Source organism: Ostrea edulis, chromosome 6 (genome assembly GCF_947568905.1).
Source record: "Ostrea edulis chromosome 6, xbOstEdul1.1, whole genome shotgun sequence".
NCBI classification, from domain to species: domain Eukaryota; kingdom Metazoa; phylum Mollusca; class Bivalvia; order Ostreida; family Ostreidae; genus Ostrea; species Ostrea edulis.
The window spans coordinates 75,942,463-75,963,744 of NC_079169.1; the positions used below are offsets into that span (position 1 = coordinate 75,942,463).

Below are 21,282 nucleotides of genomic sequence, written 5' to 3' on the forward strand. Positions count from 1 at the left end.
CATTTTCTTCAAAGACACTAGGCCCTATCTAGGAAAATCTTAATTTACATTGGGAAGGTCTCAAAGAGGAATTTGGTCACAAACGTGTAGGAGAGTGGTGATGTGACATTTCACTTGAAAATTCTTAAATTCAAAAGTGGAAATTATCACCCCCGGGGTTGCGTGTTATGAAGTTTTTGGTTTAGAATTCCGGGGCTGCGTGTTATGAAGTTTTTGGTTTAGAATTAATGTGGTACGCGTACAACTATGGAAGGCTTGTGGTGTTTGTATAGTTAAAAAAAGATCGAGGGAGCACTGAAAATGCAGGAGTCTCCCAAACAAGATACGAAACAATATTGAGACGAGAAAAATACTGCAGATATCTATTATTTGCCAGTAACAAGTTTCCGTTTCATCATTGGGGACCATGTAATTTCATCAACTGTATAGGGTCAATCCAAAAATATATTTTTTAATTTGAAATACGTGCAAGTCGTTGCCCCCCATGAATGATACCAGATAAAAATATAGATTATATCCCTATTTTGCATTAAGAGAATAAATGCACCATGGATATATAACATAACCGTTAACGGATTTTAAGTTATCGTTTGTACATATTAGTCAAATGAAATTCATAAACGTGATAAACTGGTTCTCCTTTTTCATTCTATGTTTAACTGACGTCCAACTCGGTCTGTGTTTAGAGGTCTATAATATTTCGAATTTCAAATGATTTGGTCGAACCTTACCCAAGATATCCCCCGAAAACCACCCAAAACCAAACAACGCTTTAACAAATATATCCTCCAACTTCGTTTGAGAGACTTAAAATGCATGTGGTATAGAGGACTTGAAATAAAGGCCATTGAGGGACCCAGATCGCAAGACGGTGGTGAGAAAGATATTTTAAGGGTTTTTCTCCAAAACACCATGCAAAGTCTTTGACAAGCTTAAGGATCGCCAAAAGAGAGGATTCGTGTGTGTAACCAAGTTTCATAATGTATCGCGTGTACGCACTCTGAAGAACAAATATCACTTGCTACATGTAATCTTGAAAAAAAAAAATTGAAATCAAACCTCCGCCATAATGGGCGGCTTGATTTTGCTATCAACATGCAAACAAGTGAATAAATTTTAAAGTTGTAATATAATGCTTGTCGGGCCATCACCGTGCGTGCAGTAGATACCTATTGTTATCTGAGAAACATTTAATCATCAGTGAATAGATGCCCATACTTTGAAATTGATATTCATTACAAAATCCTAATATCGTCATTTAAATTCTCTACGATCTTGCAGCCAAGGCGTGGAATCTTTTTATAATAGTCTCATTTTCCATGAATTCAAATGAACGTATCTATTGTCCAAATAACAGTTGGTTGTGAAAAATAATGCAATATATTTGCATATATAACGGATGGTCTTTGTTTATCGGATCTCTTATGAATGTGCTTACCAGTTCCCTACATAATACAGGTATCATATTCCAGGAGTTTCAGTCTTCTACTATTAACACATACACAACTTTTTATGTCCCATGAACAGGGGCGTCATCCTAAGGATTTACATGCATCTTAATAATCACGAAAATTCTATAAGAGACATGGGTACATGTTGCAGTATGTTGAAGAGTAATTAATTATGGAAAATACAATCGATCACCAGTCGGCCCGTAATTAACCAGTGGGACATTTTATAGGGTAATGAATGTTTCGGATTTCCCCGTGGACCCAGTGTATGCCATAATGCGGATTGTCGAAGGTTATGATCCCCTAAAATGTATGATTTTGAGTTAGTCTGAAATCTAGCATGAACGAAAAGCTCCCAAATAGCATATAGATAATGAAAATTACGGGATTAGATCTATGAAATGTGTATATTTTGGCTTTAGTAGCACTTGTTCAACACCTTTTATAAAGGGGTGTCAACGCACCACTTAAACTCTACCACCCCACTGGAAGGGAGGTTGTTTACAAGAATTGACATCCTCCTTCTTTAAGGCTTTGCACCCATTTCGACTTGTGAAATCAAAAGAACCGACTATTTTAAAAGTCGCATGATGTAGGTGCATGTAAGCATGTAAAACTTATACGGTACCAATTTTGATGCACCAGATGCGCATTTCGACAAATAATGTCTCTTCAGTGATGCTCAACCGAAGTGTTTGAAATCCGAAATAACTATGAAGTTTTGGAGCTAAATATAGCCAAAAACAGCGTGCCAAAAAAGTGGAGCCAAATTCGTCCAAGGATAAGAGCTATGCATGAGGGAGCATAAGTATATATAGTTCTGTAACAATATCAGGGGCGTAACTTCAATGGTAGCGCAAAAGCCCGGACCTTTTCACTTTAGTATGCTATTTCCATTCACCATCACATTAAATTAATGGTACTAGCCTCCTTTGAGTTTCCGTCATTTGTTGAGCTCTCATAAAGCTGTATGGTCCGAATTACAACATTTTTTCCCCATCTCGTAAAAACGCTATTAAATCATCGCACGTATGTAGTTATGAGGCTGTATGACATGTCATACATTATTTCACCCGTTTTAACCAAAATTATTTAATTCTAAATCTGTGTTTACAAACAACCGCGTCACTCTGCCATTTCAAGTGACAGTCACGTGACCAGTTCAAACTTTCAGATCATCGGTGGTCTTGTCTGTATAAAGCTGTGTAATTTGTTACATCAGTACCGTGCCATAAGTTTAATAGAAATAAAAATATCAAATACCTCTTAGTAATAGACGTCTAAAACTGTATAATTTATGCGTTATCCGGAACACCTCGGGCCTTTCACTGAATACACCGTGCTTTGGGTGAAAGGCCCGAGGTTTTCCGGATGATTTATATATGTACCACACTATATTTACTTTCTAAATAATATTATCACTGTTTTCTTTTACATGCAGATGTTTTCAAGCATGTAATTAAGGAAAAGTTAATAACTTTATAAAGTAATTAATCTGCTTTAAAGTAATTATGTGCAAAAATAATACATGAGCATCGGGTCATACAGCTAGGAGGTAAATTGTTAGAAAGTAATATATAAGTCCTTCAAAAGTTGCCTAATCGGTGTGTACACAGCCAGGACCAACACACAGTCCAAGGTAGCTGCAATAATGTAGCCCTATCCAATTTTTTTTATTCTGACGTTTTCGGGATAGGGCTACAATTCCATAGGATCTCCGTAATGATGCAAAATAATTTTATGAATAACCTCTGTGTAATAGTCCCAAATGTTGTTTACATCAAAAGGAGTACCAACTTTGTGCCTGGGCATGTCTAATAAAGGTGTTTTTCATTAAACATCATGTACATCATGCAAAATTCTTCATTTGCTCCACCATGCTTGTTATCGTGAGATCTCGTAGGTGGATCTACTGAAAAACCTAAACATTGACAATCTGCGCGAAAATGTACTTACTCAAGCCACAAAGAAAGGAAAATCATATGGTTGCAAGAAGAATTTACACTCTGCTGTTCGTTTTTTAACTTGATATTAAATTTAAATATCGTTTTAATACCGGCGAAATAGCTTTCTCCTCCGCACTTGTCCATTGATGTATGGCATACGCAAATAACTTGACAATCGGAAGTTGAAACTTCAGTACATCAAACATGGCGCACAAATATGAATCGAGAAATTGGAATATATCGAAATTGTTGAAAACGGTAGAATAGAGCCTCACAAATCGTAAGTTGCAGGTTGTAAATTTATATATTGACTAAGAAACATAGAAATCATTTTATTTACTTAAAGAAAGTCAGTAAATGTTTAGAATGATCGAAAATGTTGCGAGAGTGAATCACTCCCGCATTTGCACCATTACCACGCCTGCTAATCGATCAATTGCATAACAAGAGGTTATGTATAGAAATCAAAAGAGATCGATTTCCGGTTATGCAATCGATACCCAAATTTCACATGCATAGATGGTAAATTGTCTCAATGCAAGCAATTGTTGAGATTTTAATTAAAATGAAAGAATGTGTTTCGATGAGTAATTCTATTTTCTATTGTTTTACACTCTTATAAAAAGCAAGGGTCATCGATTAGCAACGATTTTTGTTCTGAAGCGAGGGTCGGATCCTAAGGAGTTGTAGCCCCCCCCCCCCCACACACACACATCTTATGAACCCTTTATTGACAGACATCAAACTTGGTACACTGGTATATCTTTAGAAGAAGATGACCCTATTGATTTTATGGTCCAGGGTCAAACTGGACATAGTAATATACTGTCCGTTCAATATCTAGAGAACCCTTTCCTTGACAGACATCAAACTTGGTACACTTGTATATCTTCAGAAGAAGATGACCCCTAATGATTTTGAGGTCACATGGTCAAAGGTCAAGGATGAAACTGGACATAGTAATATACTGTCCGTTCAATATCTTGGGAACCCTTTGCTTGACAGACATCAAACTTGGTACACTGGTACATCTGAAGGAGAAGATGACCCCTAGCGATTTTGAGGTCACATGATTAAAGGTCAGGGGTCAAACTGGACATAGTAATATACTGTCCACTCAATATCTTGATAACCTTTAGCTTGACAGACATCAAACTTAGTACACTGGTACATCTTCAGGAGAAGATGACCCCTATTGATTTTGAGATCACATGGCCAATGGTTGAGCTGGACATAGTAATATATTGTCTCCTATATTTTAAGAATTATATGCTTGATTGACAGCAAACTTGGTACACTGGTACAGCATAAGGAGTAGATGACATCTATTGATATTTAGGTCACATGATCAATCCACTCTTGACACAGGAAGATGATTGTCTGCTCAATATTTTGAATTGATGATACTACTATCAATTAAATGATGTGCATGTATAACCCCTTTGAACTTTGCACCATGGGGAGCATATGTGTTTTACAAACATCTCTTGTTCATTTTTGATGTTAAACATTAAAAATATTACTCATTTAATGTTGACAGCCAAAAATTTTACCTGAATGCAATAATAAAATCAATATTTTAGTCTTAAATCTGTGTTATGAAAACAAAGACTCGAGTCTTTTTATGTATACAAACAAGTGAAATATTGATTTTGTAATGTAAAGCGTCTTAATTTTGCATAGTCACAAATCTTAACTTTTAGATGACACATTTTACCCCAAAATTTGCTTTAAATGTGAAAGATGTAATAGATTTAAATCGATATCCATTTCTTTTGAAAATGTCGTAAACAATAATATATCGCAATCTTTGTTTACAAAACAAATAATCCACTTTCTTGAATGAGTTTCTGTGATAATGTATAACCTTAATCTTTATGTGAAATTTTTTAAACACATAAGACAGTAGATTTTGATCATTAAAGGTGAAATAGAGAATTGGGGGTGGGGGTGGGTTGAGTTCGTGAATCAGTCCCTTTAATACGCAAGTAAGGTTACATAACCGATGAAATACGAAGTCCGTTAAAACACATTGCTCCCGTATGATGGATAAAAGTGGTGAGACTACGAGTGCCGACCTGTACATTGACTTGTACATATGTACGCAGTAGTAAACGCTTGGTAACACAGGCTTTTCCTCCCCAGTCTATACAGAAACAAATAAACCATACGCTTCAATAATACAGATAAAGCACCTCACTGAAAGCTTTGTAACTTGTCCAACTTAAACGTAGTCAAAATCTTCGCTTCGAAAGCATGTTTTTCTATGCCCCGAACACTGAAAATAAGGGTCTTTTTCATTGGTTGAATATAGCAATAAGGAATGGTAAAGCGACCAATCGCATAGCGAAAATATCAGCGTTTTGTCCCCCGGGAAGTATACGTAGTGTGACCGACCGTGGGTTTCCGACGATGCTGACAGACCTCCAAAGCAGTAAGCGACCCTTTGAAGGGGGCAAAAAATGATGCGAAATTGCTTGTGAATTTATATCATGATGCAGTTACACAAGAACTATTAGTAGGTAAGATTTCATGAGTTTATTAGTGAACGTGTCCCCATATGTTGCAAGACACAAATTGTTCCAGAGAAAGTCCCTCATTAAGTTTTTTTATATTTAAAATGTTGACATTCCGGGAACACCACGTGTGAAAGGCAACTACTTTTGACCTGTGCATGGCACTCAAAACCATAACAGTGAGGTTGTTTATCGTGACAAGGCTTACCGTGTCATAGGACCTTCGTTTTAAAAGTCAGTCCGAAAAATCCATCACTTTCACTTCATTGGTCGGACGCTTGGATAAAGAAGCGAATAAGTTTTAGAGATATAACTATAGCAAACTGAATGTAGATTTAAGAAATAAATTTCATGTTTTGAAAATAAATAAGTTTCACGCCGGCATACTTCATGAAGCACGTTTTAAATAATCACTTTATCACATTTTTTGTTTTCGAAAATGAAATTTACATTTTTATTTTTTATATTCACAATATAAGTTTCATTCCTGTCGGAATTCCCAGCCATTGAAATAAACGCACTATATTTAGCAAGAGTCACATGCGCATTGTTCACAAATTTTAACAGCAACGCCCCCACGAGGAAATGGCTATCATTACTGTTGGTAAAGATATCAAAGGCAAAAACACAGGAAATGTAATTATTCATTATAGACAGAATTACATAATTTAGCACACGCCATTCAAAACTCTTAATTTCATCTACCATTATTATGACAAAATTGTTTCAGCCATGGCGGAGGCATTGGTTTAGGATACCCAGACATAACCATTCTTCTGCTGGGGTGTACTTTATAATACCTACAATACAAAAATAAAACTTATCAAACATTCACTGTGTCGAGAGAACTTATATTAAAAAATGTTTATAAATAGAACTATTCATCAATTTGCTCACTCTTAAAGAGTTGTATATCTTGTTTATACAATATTCATTTTGTCATTTGAATTTTTGGATTGAAGAGAGAAGTGGTTTTAGTTTGTCATCCATTAAATATATATAAAAGACACATTTTAGAATACTGAGAGTTTCAAGATGTTAAAGTGTCTGACTGTTTTGATTTGTTTAGTAATCCCACAACGACAAGTTTATATGTATACACTATTCGGTTACACTTTGGTCACTTACTTGAGCCCTTTGAAGAAGTAAACATACTGATCTCTCCACTGCATGGCGGCGTCGATATTGTCTGGGAGTCCGTGCCAGTATCGGTGTATTGGTTTAGGTTTAGTCACGACATCGTCTAACCACGGATTCCAATCCCAAAATGTATGTGTCTTTAAAGAAATGTAATACCGTCAAAATATATACATCTTCACATTTTGTTTTTAAATTCCTCAAATTTTAAAGAGTGGATTTGCATGGACTATTTTACGTACATGCCAGTGTATTGCATGTAATCAAATTTAATATAGATATGGATACAAAAGTGATGAAAATTTGGAATAAATCTTGTTACCCCAAATATAAAAATTCTACTGGAATGCCAAATGGTGACGGTAACACTTGCACGTGGAACCTCGTGTAGGGTGTGCATTTTTACAGTCTTAGGGTAACCCTGAGCTATTCGATGTTTGATAACTTTCCATACGTTATGTCCTAGAAATGAAGTAAGACAAAGATTAAAACAATTGTTGTAATTAAACCGCGTAAAACTCCCAATATATCCGTCATTAATTTCAAAATACTACTGTAAAACTGTTTATTTACGCGTGGGGAAAATTTACACTGATTACGCGGTCACGAAATAGCGCGTAAATTCCCCCACGTGTATAGTTATAAATATCTGATGTATTATACTCAGTTATCGCGTATTTCCCCCCACGTGTAATTCTGGACGTGAAGATAAATATTATGTCGACTATATATGAATGCGTATTATTTGCTAGTAATGATTTAGCTTAGTTTAGAATCCACTTTCATACGGCGTGAATCCATTGACCCGCTTCTAAATTAGCAATGACGCAGCACCCCTGAGTACAGCGAGACATGTTTCGATTTATCAGGGGTCGTGTAATCGATTAAGTTATGCATATACATTATTTTAATCTTCAACTTACATAACATCTCTTATTGCATTTTTTTTCTTAATTAATTTTTTTATAACGTCACATTGGCTATATTTAGCTCCAAAACTTCATAGCTATTTTGGATTTCAAACATTTCGGTTGAGCGTCACTGAAGAGACATTACTTGTCGAAATGCGCATCTGGTGCATCAAAATTGGTACCGTATACGTTTTACATTATGACGCCTGGGTCGAGGCCTCTGCTGGTGGACTGCTAGTCCCCGAGGGTCTCTACAGCCCAGTAGCTTAGTACTTCGTTACTAGCTTGAAAATACGGATGTATATTTAATTGCTGTTATAAAATTTAGAAATTCATTTCAAAATTAAGGATTATCTCCCTCGTGCATAGCTCTTATCCTTGGACGAGTTTGGTTCCACTTTTTTGGCACGCTGTTTTTGGCTATATTTAGCTCCAAAACTTCATAGTTATTTTGGATTTCAAACATTTCGGTTGAGCATCACTGAAGAGACATTATTTGTCGAAATGCGCATCTGGTGCATCAAAATTGGTACCGTATACGTTTTACATTCTAAGTTTCTCGTACTTTTCATTCATGATGAAAGTCAATCATGACTCGCCGAGAACGTGTGTGAAGGGATCTCGACATTGAACTGCCTACAGGCCATGGCCTAATCACAGGGGCTTCTTATCCATTTTGTTCTCAATCTATATATAAATATCTAACAAGGGATGACACGAAAATAGGCGGTTGTAAACAAAGCTCAAAATCACCTTAGTTCCAAGAAACAGATCGAGTATTCTCATACAAAGGGTGTTAAACATCTCGTAATACAAGTCCAACGTACTCCGATCCTTTCATATTTAATTTATTGAGTTTTATAAACGAAAATAATTCTCAAGCTGTCTGCGTTGTCGTCGATCACGCACAGGAAAAGATAACTCCTGCAATGAAACTAACTTCCAGCTTTCGGAAACTCTCGGGAGTGTTTATATTTAGACGAAAACCCTAGAATTTTTTTTAACGCAAATAACGGTATTTAAAACGGGATTTGTTTTTCTTTGTAAGGTAATATTTTATTTCAGCCTGATTTTAAATGCAGTGTACAAGACTCCAGTCTTTAAAACTCATTAAATCCAACATAATTGGATTGGACTACGTTACTTTCATTGCAGGAGTTATCTTTTCCTGTGCGTGATCGACGACAACGCAGACAGGTTGAATTATTTTCGTTTATAAAACTCATTAAATCAAATATGAAAGGATCGGACTACGTTGGACTTGTATTATGAGATGTTTAACACCCTTTGAATAGGAAAATTCGATCTGTTTCTTGGAACTAAGGTGAATTTGATATTTGTTTACAACCGGTATCCTATTTTCGTGTCTTCCCTTGTTCCCCTGTGGCCCAATTGACGGATTTCAGATAGAAGCACCTGGGATACAAAGGGATATTGATTTGGATTACAATGTCCAGATTTATAACTGAAACAACTAAAGTACAATAGGATTTTGATTCTTCAGGGAATGTTTGGGTAAAGCAGAATAATTTAGATCAGAAAGGCATGCATAACACCAAAGGGAAGAATGAACAACGACAGAGAGGGAGAGAAACTTTCCGTACTATCTATCGTTTCGATATAATATAGAGATACATGAAGAAGGTAGATCTCAAGGCCTCTGTCACGTCGATTGTACCTCAAATTACCCAGAGAATGTAAAATTAACGTCTTTCAGATCTGTGAAAGAACTGACGCGCATGATGCAAATGACTGAAACACGGCTACCTATGTTCTAAATCATAATGTATCGGTTATGCAAGAAAATTCGTTTGGAGTATTTCCGGTTATGAATTAAAAGAGAACAACACGGGAAGAGGGGCCTAAAAATGTTTTTATACGCTCGTCGAAGACGGGACGTATTATGGTATGGCATCGTCCGTCCGTCTGTCTGTCCGGACCTTGTGGGCAGGATACAGACCGAACCATAAGCTCCAGGATTTTACAACTGGGTACATTTGACCACCATAGCATTAACTGTTGGATGATAAGATTATAAAATATCAGACTACATGTACTAGTGAATAAGTTTTATAAAGTGCTTACAATTTATAGCATTTGCAGAGACAGACACTGCATGAGCACCCATTTGTACAAAGCTTGCACAAAGGCACTTGAATAAAGAATAGAAACTATTTCTTTAATAAACGATTCACTTAATACTTATGGTATAATAACCCAGTGGAGAGCCTAGGGGATAAAGCTTAATCCTGACGTTTCGAGGTGCATCTCCGCTTACTCTCGATCAACTCAACTCGACTTCGAACGACTGGAAGCACTAATTTTTGAAAACTCGAACATCAGCTAACTCCGGAATTCATAAGCTATTCACTCTTACATTTCTTTTCATGAAGACATGCGTCTAAGTAAGTTTTTTGCCGCTTTTCCAAGCCCTGCTATCGTTTTCACTTCACCGATGCAATTCAAGTGACGGATGGGAAGAGGGGATTAAAAATTAAAACTTTCCCCATGATACTCACTACTGGGATTATTGTAGCATAGTTCTAAATAAATGGTTTATTAAGGAAATTATTTTTATGCCCCCGAGATCGAAGATCGGGGGGGGGGGGGGGGGGGGGTATTGTTTTTGTCCTGTCTGTCATTCTGTCTGAAACTTTAACCTTGCTAATAACTTTTGAACAGTAAGTGATAGAGCTTTGATATTTCACATGAGTATTCCTTGTGACAAGACCTTTCCGTGAGTATCAACATTTTTTATCCTGTGACCTTGACCTTGGAGTTTGACCTACTTTTTGAAAACTTTAACCTTGCCAATAACTTTTGAACAATAAGTGATAGAGCTTTGATATATCACATGAGTATTCCTTGTGATAAGACCTTTCCGTTGGTATTAAACCTTTTGACCTTGCCATTTTACCTACTTTTAAACAATTTGACATTGGTCATAACTTCTAAATGGTAAATATTAGAGCGTTCATATTGCACATGAGCATTTCTTGTGACAAGATCTTTCTACTGGTACCGATATATTTGTCCTTGTGACCTTGGTCATCTTCGGAATTGACCATTATCGGGGGCATTTGTGTTTCACAAACACATCTTGTTTTTTTTTTTATTCAAGTGCCTATGAGCTTGCCCAGTGAGTTTAAACTCAGGAGTAAAGTTGTTTTGGTAGAATTACGAAGTTTGAATTAAGTTATAATTTAAAAAAAAAAACCCAAATCATTCGAGTAGAAACATATCGCGTCGTACGTCATAAACAACCGATATTAGATGGAGGTACGAAATATGTCTGCGTTTGAAGAGTACTCTATATAGCTTTAATGATGCAGTATACGTATTTAGATTCTTTTGATGTTATGTTGTAATTTACAAAGTAATGGTTATAAAACTGTTCCTTTATATAAATACCAGAGATTTGATTGAAATCCTTTTTTTTTTTTTTTTTTTTTTTTTACAGTATTGACGTTCATTGTGTTGAAGCATCAAATATTAAAACTATGTACACTGCGCATGTAATATTGTTTTATTCTTTTTAAAAAGGATTTGACTTCATGATGATAAGTCTCGTATGTTAAGCAAGCTATTAATGCAATACCAGTGGATTGATTGATAGATTAAATAGTGTTTAACGTCCCTCTCCAGAATATTTCACTCATATGGAGACGTCACAACTGCCGGTGAAGGGCTGCAAAATTCAGGCCTATGCTCGGCGCTTATGGCCATTGAGCAGGGAGGGATCTTTTGCGTGCCACACCTGCTGTGACAAGGGAACTAAGTTATGCAGTCTCATCCGAAGGACCGCCCCCATTTAGTCGCCTCTTACGACAAGCAAGGGGGTAGTGAGGACCTATTCTAACCCGGATCCCACAGGATCAATACCAGTGGAGAGTACACGATGTATGCCAAGCTTTAATAACTTGAGACCTTTAATATAAGTTTCGGGAGATGTATATAGATTAGAGCAAACAGTACCTTTGAAGAAGTATTGTGTCCGAGTTTTCTTGTAAAAGCTAACAGCATCAACGTCACCAGGGACACCGTTGTAGAGACTAGAAGTCCATCGAGGGGGTTGTAATTTCCTACCAGAAGAACTGACTCGAAATGTTAAGTTTCCACCAAAAATATGAAGAACTTGTCTATTTCCTGTAAATGATTATTGTATAGAATTATTTTCGTATAACTTTGAAAAAATGCCTATATAAAAGTACATATTGCACATGTAAATATTTACATATATTGATGGTTTCTAATTGGTTAGTGATAATTTTGTACTTAATTCTAACCAAGAGGCCCATGAGCCACATCGCTCATCTGAGTCACCTTGGCCTAATTTACAGATATTTCCCTATATATTCTCATGTAAAGCTTTGATACCTATTGTGGCTCCAACTTGCATCCGAGGGTCACGATTTTTACAAACTTGAATCTGCACTATGTCAGGAAGCTTTCATGTAAATGTGTACTTTCATAGCCCAGTGGTTCTTGAGAAGAAGATTTTTAAATATTTTCCCTGTATATTTGTGTGTTAAACTGATCCCTATTGTAGTCCCATCCTACCCCCGGGGGTCACGCTTTTAACAAACTTGAATCTGCGCTGTGTTAGGAAGCTTTCATGTAAATTTGAACTATCCTGGTCCAGTGGATCTTGAGAAGATTTTCAAAGATTTTACCTGTATATTCGCATGTAAAACTTTGATCCCTTATTGTAGTCCCAACCTACCCCAGGAGGTCATAGTTTAACAAACTTGAATTTGCACTAAGTCATGAAGCTTTCATATAAATATAAGGTCTTTTGGCCCAGTAGTTCTTGAGAAGAAGATTTTTAAATGACACAACCCTATATTTTGTATTTTTGTGATTATCTCCCCTTTGAAGGGGACATGGCCATTCATTTGAATAAACTCGAAAGCATTTTACCCAAGGATGCTTTTTATCATGTTTGGTTGAAATTGGCCCAATGATTTCGTTTTACAGACGGACAGACAGACAGATGAAGGACAACAGGCGATCAGAAAAACTCACTTGAGCTTTCAGCTCAGGTGAGATAGAAACACATTGGTTGGGAGACATACCCGCATCTGGACTAGAAATGCAAGATATTAAAATATCCCACAACAGTGTTCTCCCAGCCACAATGAATGTGTGTTCCAATCGAATAACCACTGGTTTCACAGATCAGCTGTGGAAAGGTCCTTGGTTGTTAGATATCTCCGGAAATACTTGTTATTTTTGTTGATGTAAGTTAGTGACAATGTAGATGACTTACACATTCATGTATATATATGCAAGTCAAAAGCTAAAGAATACAAGCATTTAAGCCGGAGAGATTAGAGAGAAAATTTGCGAATCCCTTATAGTTACCTTTAGATGAATAGTTTTAGGATTTCCAGCTGCATTCTAGAAATGAGTTTGAAACATTCAAGAATAATCGCTTTTTCATTTTTGTAAAAGAATATGAACACAATAAAATCCACTAAACAGAGAAACGCACATGAATGCAAGTGCAGGACTGCAGTTTTAACACTTGAATGATTTTATCACACAATTTTTTGAAATTGTTTAAATCAAACTTTTAACAAGAAATGTTTGTAAAACATATATGCCCCTCATGATTCAAAACTGAAAAGGGTTATAGGCATGCATCATTTAATTGATAATAGTGCCAAACTAATTCAATATATTGAGCAGACATTATCTTCCTGTATCAAGAGCGGATTGATTGATTGATTTATTATTGCTTTACGTCCCTCTCGAGAATATTTCACTCATATGGAGACGTCACCACTGCCGGTCAAGGGCTGCAAAATTTAGGCCTATGCTCGGCGCTTACGGCCTTTGAGCAGGGGGGATCTTTATCGTGCCACACCTGCTGTGACACGGGACCTCGGTTTTTTGAAGCAGAAAAATTGAAAGGTAACAACTAATAATTCTTTATACAATTATTATCTTCCCTTGTAGAGGTCCTATGGCCTTTATCTAAACGAATTTGATAGAAATATGCGTTGTGCAAATTGTGCTTGAAATTTGCACAGTGAGTCTGGAGACGAAGTCCAAAATGTGGAAAGGTAATAGACGGGGAACAGGTGATCAGAAAAGCTCACTTGAGCTTTCAGCGCGGGTGAGCTAAACGTTTTAGGAGTGCATGCTAAAAATCATAACTTTTCCAGAATATTCTTTGTATGGGATTAAAGGGACTAGTTCACGTTTTTCGAACGAAATGTTTTTCATTTTTCATGTTAAAAATCAAAAATAAAGCTGATTTAATGCTGACAACCAAATTTTAGACCGTCTGAATGCAAGGACAAGATCAATATTTTAGCTTCGATTCTGTGTTATGTAAACAAAGAATCTATTCTTTTTATGTAAACAAACAGATCAGTGAAACGTTATTTTGTAATTTAAAGCATCTTCATTGTGTACAATCACAAATTTTAACTTTTAAATGACACATTTTACCCCAAGAAAACTTGAGATGTGATATATATAATATACTTGTTTTGTGAAATCTTCTAATCATATTAGACTGTAGATTTTGATCATTTAAAGTAAAAAACAAAATTTGAAGGAAAATCGTGAATCAGTCCCTTTAAAATATGATGACGTTTTCCATCTATCAGATTCAAAATGAATTCATCTATAATGTATAAATCAAAGTATTGAAGTACAGTTGGGAGTTGCACCGACTGGAATAGTTACGATTATATAGATACCATGTTGACATCTATTAATCCACCAATGACCCGAGAACAGTTGAGGGAAAAATTTCGTCTCAAAAACCTCTAATTCATTTTAAGAATCAAATATATTGAGAGAGCAAGTTGATTCCTTAGTATCAGGTGTGAGCAATCAACATAAGCAACATAGGTTTACTCCGCTATCTGTGTGAACAGTTTTTGTGTTAATCAAATGGAGAGAGACAATTTTGATTCTTCGTGCGATAAACACCAGTCCTATCTGTTTAACAAATTCTGAGTTGTCTAAATAGGTTCTGTTTTATAAGCTTGAAATATTCTGATTTTACATTATATATATATTATTGTTTTACATAAAATTCGACTGAATGAAATGATGTTTGTTTAATAATAGATATTTCCAAAACTCCCAATCAAAGGAATTCGGAAATGAACTCTCCATTTACGATTTAAAAGAAAAAGATGAATTTTCAAAATGAAAAGAATATGTACAGTGTATGGGAATGGTCCGGCGTAAACGTAACCGGGATTTAAATAAAGGGGAGGGTCTACTATATAGGTTTTCCTGGGGGGGGGGGGGTCATCTGGCTAAAAAAGGGGGAAATCCTACTATTTAGCTAAATCTCCGTGGGGGAGATCTACTACTAGTATATAGCCATTCTCCGGGGGGAAAGATGGCTAGTGTGACAGGCTACTATACAACACTGGTGACTCAATCCGTGTTCAAACACTCTCAAATTGGCGCATCTGGTTTCCGCGAATTGATATTACGTTTCCGCAAAAGAAATGTTACGATTCCGTAAATGTTTTTCTACTATTCCACAAAAAATATAGCATTAGAATTCCGTAAATATCTTACCTGGATTACATGTAAATACATAGCATTCTTACCTGGATTACGTGTAAATACATAGCATTCTTACCTGGATTACGTGTAAATACATAGCATTCTTACCTAGATTACGTGTAAATACATAGCATTCTTACCTGGATTACGTGTAAATACATAGCATTCTTACCTGGATTACATGTAAATACATAGCATTCTTACCTGGATTACATGTAAATACATAGCATTCTTACCTGGATTACGTGTAAACACATAGCATTCTTACCTGGATTACATGTAAATACATAGCATTCTTACCTGGATTACATGTAAATACATAGCATTCTTTACATGTTAAAAACAGCATTTCTATGGCATATCTATTTTTAAATTCTGACAATACAAACATACAGCACTGCTTAAAATTTAGCATTCACTCTTAATTCTAAGTACATGTAATAGCACTACATAAAATGTTCTAAACTTTGATACTAGAACATCTTAGACGTCTGTTCGGGCACCAACTTTGTACCCGACAGCCCCCAAAGTATTCAATCGGGAAACTTCGCATATTCTGTACGAGAAAAGTCAAATTTTACTTTGTCAATTTTGCGTACTGTTGCTGGTGCTGTCAGAGACATGATTTTGCAACACGTCCGTGAATACAAAATATTTGGATGTGGGGAATAGAATTGAGAATTGAAATGTTCATGAGACGACTCTGGCCTATTTGTAGTGCGCTTTTCCCCCATATGTGGAGTTGCTGCCCCGTATTGCTTGGGTACAATTATAGCTGTATATTTATTTGCGGAAATGTAACAACACTTTATGCGGAAAAGTAAAAATACCGGGGTAACATTTTTCAAAATTTGCGGAAAAGTAATACGCTAGCGCTCTTTCAAATTTATGTCTTTTAAATTGACAACTAGTCTAAAAAAATAGTTGGGAAAGAAATTTCTGTTTAATTAAGGAATTTGTCAACTTTATCTGAATTTACTCACAGTATATACAAACATGTATAAGTATATATACTTACTATTCCGCACAGTGGTGAGGTCACTGATGCCCTCGCAAACACCTATGGCATTGTCTATTTCCTCTTTTGTTGGTGGTTTTACTGTGTTTGTAGATATTTCAATTTTCCGTTCTGGCGGTTTTAGCCTTCTTTGACCTTAGGTTAATACGGAAATTTGATAATGAATTTTATATACTTATAAATAGAAGACATTGTTACACAGAGATGTGAATTTTTGTTTAACACTCACCGTAAAGAGCACGTAACATAGAGATGTCCACAGGTGTTAGTTTCGTTTTTATTGTTGTAAAAAAGGGCGACATAACCGACGTGTAGTCAGAAGAATGCCCCAGACCAAGAGTATGCCCAATCTCATGCAGAACCACCGTGGGTAGGTGAATCTGGTCTTTTGCAGAGTTCTCGCTAGCTAACGTCCACCTCTCGTCGTCATCGAAGTGCGTTCCACCATTGCTTGGTTTAAAGGCGTGTGCTAGAGTGCTTCCTAATTTCAAAGAAAAAAATGTAGATCCAACCCTAGTTGAAATATCAATATAGTACACAATGAGAACCATTACTTTTCTTCAATGTATTGTAATTTTGTTGGGGCTGATTGCGATATAATAAACCATCAAACACTCTCGGAGGAACATGTCCTTGTATAAATCCTTTCAGTCGGCTGTACCTTGAATTCGTTGTAGTTTGCACTATAAGCCAATATACAGGAGTGTGGCCATTCCGGTTTGGGGAAATGATAGGTCACGTGATATGAATGGTAAATACACACATAAACACATGTAAAATTGCAACATAATTTATGTTTAACATATGATTGGATATTCATATGTTAATCATTTTATCATATGTTGCAATTTTGCCAGTGTATACATAGGTTTTGGTAGATATGGAAACTATTCATGTAAATGTGTGTCCGGACTTTTGCATGACCCATGAACATGGCTTGTATCATTTGTTGTAGTACTGAACAGTTAGTCAGAATGTAAGTTAAATATATATCGGTGTTTCAGTGCATATAGATATCCACAAAAATTACATGACCGGGTGTGTGCTGAAAATCAGGTTAAACTTAATTAATGATTTATTTACGTTCTTATTCATCAAATATTGTATCATTCCTGTTAATTACAAGTCCATATGAGGCGTAGTACGAGCGACAAACATAACGTAAAGCAACAGAAACAGTCTTGGTGTATCATACCAAAAGATTGTTTGGTCTTTTTGGTCCCCTCGATATGTCTCTCATTTACACAAAAATCAAGACGTTATTCGGATAATCATTGTTACATGTATCTTGTTGAACGCTCAATTTATAAAATGGCTGGCTGTATATCACGTGGTATCGTATAGATACAGTATGTATTAACTCATGAATAAAACCGAATATCAAGGCTTCGCTCTGTCTCGGAAATTGGCGATTGTATACCAGGAAATATTAGCATTACATGTATTATATTTCTTATCTGCTAGTTTTGCATACAGCAGCGAAATATTTTACATTGTCATATTTTGTAGGTATTTATGGTAAACAACGGAAATCGAAAATACCGGTCATGTCATTCTGAGGTACGGTAATAAAAAAAAAGTCAAAATGTTGGATGCTGTGACAAATTCTGAGTGAATCACCATTCCAGGGAGAGGATAGAACTTCTGTACGTGGTTCCGGACGTTGAAATATCTCCAATATGTATGATTCGTTAAATTCTAATTGCAATTTTGCAACAGTACTCGTTTTTTGCGAATTGAATATTTCATTTAAGTGCACTTCATCGAAAAGTTTAGATTTTCAACATGATGGTTTCGGTACCTTGTCCATCGAAAGCATTGTATGCACCATCTCCATGATCCAATCTGGCAAATAAGATTTGAATATCTGGATTTTCCCTGGAATATCGGAATCGTAGGCTGGAATGTTTAGACCATATTCTAAGCGCCTTTTGGAATGTTTTCCTATAAAAAGTTTTATCAATAAAGGTAAAAGAAATTTGTCTAAAAAATTGTTCGTAATTTAACATGAAATAAAATGTTTCTGTTCATATAATGTCATTTGTTCCCATAACAAAAATGTCAAAAGTAAATGAGTCATTGATAAAGAAAATTAACAAACAATACTACGATAGTACTATAAACATGTATGTTTGGAAAAAACCCCACATATAGTACGTCTTATCTTTAAAAAGTCAAACAATGATGTCCATGAACCATCGATTTATCGATTGAAGGGATGATAATCGATCGCTTACGAAAATCTGCAATTGTTATATGACTGTACCAGTAAAATTCTGAGTTTATGTTCTTTGCATTTATCGCTACAATGTATATTTAAAATGAACAGTAGGGTTCATGTTATACACATATTTATCAATGAAAACAATACAGATTTTGTTTGACAGTTTGGGATAGATGATCTTTCGTTTTACATTTCGTTTTACTGTAATAGCAACATTGATATGAATCGACTTTCTTTAGACAACTTTGACCTATTCTTATAACATTAGAAGTTTATTGTACATTAGTATAGTATTATGTTTTTAGCATGTTTGTAGGGACTTACTACACGTAGGCTAGTTCTAAATCATACGATATTCGCTAGTATGTTGTAAAACAAGCCATAGGCCGTTCTAGTGCAAAGCTTGACACATATACATGTATGTATACAATGATTCTAATACTGAGAACGATACGTATGGCGTTCAGATCTTTACAGAATACCATTGTCGGAAACCCACGGTCGGTCGCGCTACGTTTACTTCCCATAGGACACAATGCCGGTATTTTTACTGGAAGGTGTGTCTCGGCTTCTATATGCGATTGGTCGCTTTACCATTCCTTATTGCGATATTCAACCAATGAAAAAAAAAACAACTTATTTCTAGTCCTCGGGAGCATAGGAAAACATGCTTTCGAAGCGAAGATTTTGACTACGTTCATTAAAGTTGGACAAGTTATAAAACTTTAAGCGATATGCTTTATCTGCATTATCGTAGCGGAGGGTGTATTTGTTTCTATAAAGACAAAGGAGGAAAAAGCCTGTGTTACCAAGCGTTTACTACTGCGTACGAGTCTATCTACAGGTCTACATGTTCAGCACTCGTAGTCTCGCATCTTTTATCCATCATACGGGAACAATGTTTTTTTAACGATATTTTTAATTGGTATTTCATCGATTTATATAGATATGTTAAACTTGTGTATTAAGTTACTGTCGTAATTTGTTCCAGTCGTGCTATTGGCACAATTTGAACCAATAATTATGACCATCTTTAAATAGTGTAAACACAACTGATGTCTCACCTACACCAATTACAAAATGACACGTGAACGGGATTTTAAGACCATATCTTAATTCAATTTGCATCTAATTTTTAAATTGTATCACACATGACTGATTTTATTCACGTGCTATGTAGCAGTGATGATAATAAACATACCAGTACCGGATCCAGGATTTCTGAAAGGGGGTGGGGACATGTGAAAGTGAAGTATTAACCAAAATAACCAGCCATTTTGAGTGCCAAATCTGGAGTTTTCATCTATATATATTTGATAGTGGCACAACAAAACACACACACTTTCATGGGCGCCGCCATTAGAAATGACACTGAGTTCCGGGAATACGTACGGCGATTCCCATTGGTCCTCGATGGGTCACGTAAGGTCATGTATTTTAATATATCGGCGTTTTGTCTCACAGGAGGTACATGTGTAAACGTAGAGTGACCGGCCGTGGGTTTCTGACGATGATAGAATACATGTATGTTTCAAAACTCCACAACAAATGTCTCGTACAATACACACACAACTGTCATATAAATCGTCCTATCGTATTGCATTCAATTGCTGCTACGCAACTTTCAAATCCACCTCTCCTAAACGCATGCTAAAATCGTATAGTCGTGAGATATATGTGACAAAGTCTAAATTAGTTAGCAAAATTAAAAAAAAAACTTAAGAAATTTATTTCACTTACCATTGTAAAAAGGGTCTGAGTCTCCTAGAATATTTCTCAAAACCCCATGTAAGATTGTCCTTTCTCCACACCAGAACTTCAATGAAACGAATATTTAATTTTTAATAATGAATGTATGTGATCAATTGATTTGATAATTTTTTCACCTTAAAGTTGCTAAACTAATTCATCGATATATCTTTTTATTCAAGCTTCATGTTATCATTGAAGCTGATTATGTAAATATGACATTTATATAATGATGAATAAGTTTATTATTCTAATTTATAAACGTCCATTTTGCATTGAATCAGGTGACCTTTTGATTTCCATGCTCGGCCATCGTCATCCGTCAATATAGATACAGACAGATATTTTATCGCCAAATAATGGACTCCTAGGGGCATAAACATTGCAACTAAGTACAATATGTTGATCAGCAACAGGGACCAAGGGACGATGCATAGTGAACATACTGTTATATAGTCATAACTATCATTGTTATATCTATATCCATTTGAATACACCTTTCAATCATAAAAATGTAAATCATAAAAAAGGTAAACAGATTTCTTCCACCTCGTACCAAAGGTTCAAGAATGTCCATAAAATAAAAAAGAGATTGAAAACCTTAATGTATATATGTAAAGCATATACCTGTAAATAATATCATCATGACAGGAAACAAACCAAATGCACAACCATATACAGAACGAGAAATCTATGGCTCTAGATAGGTCATGAGTTTTGGTTCCATGGTGGAACGATATACATTGTAATTCAATTAATGAAATAACAAATTCTATTTATTTCTGAAC

General features: G+C 35.7%; 1 protein-coding gene across 1 annotated transcript; it reads right to left on the bottom strand.

Annotated features, from left to right (window-relative positions):
• Nucleotides 1–6,538: 6,538 nt before the first annotated feature.
• Nucleotides 6,539–20,586, bottom strand: LOC125647353 (matrix metalloproteinase-19-like; the record flags this gene model as incomplete). The annotated part of the gene is made up of 8 exons (XM_048874034.2): nt 6,539–6,713; nt 7,042–7,190; nt 7,373–7,512; nt 11,937–12,107; nt 16,522–16,656; nt 16,751–17,002; nt 18,323–18,465; nt 20,486–20,586. Coding segments are annotated over 8 exons (1,194 nt in total), but the record flags the coding sequence as incomplete, so codon positions are not given.
• Nucleotides 20,587–21,282: the final 696 nt, after the last annotated feature.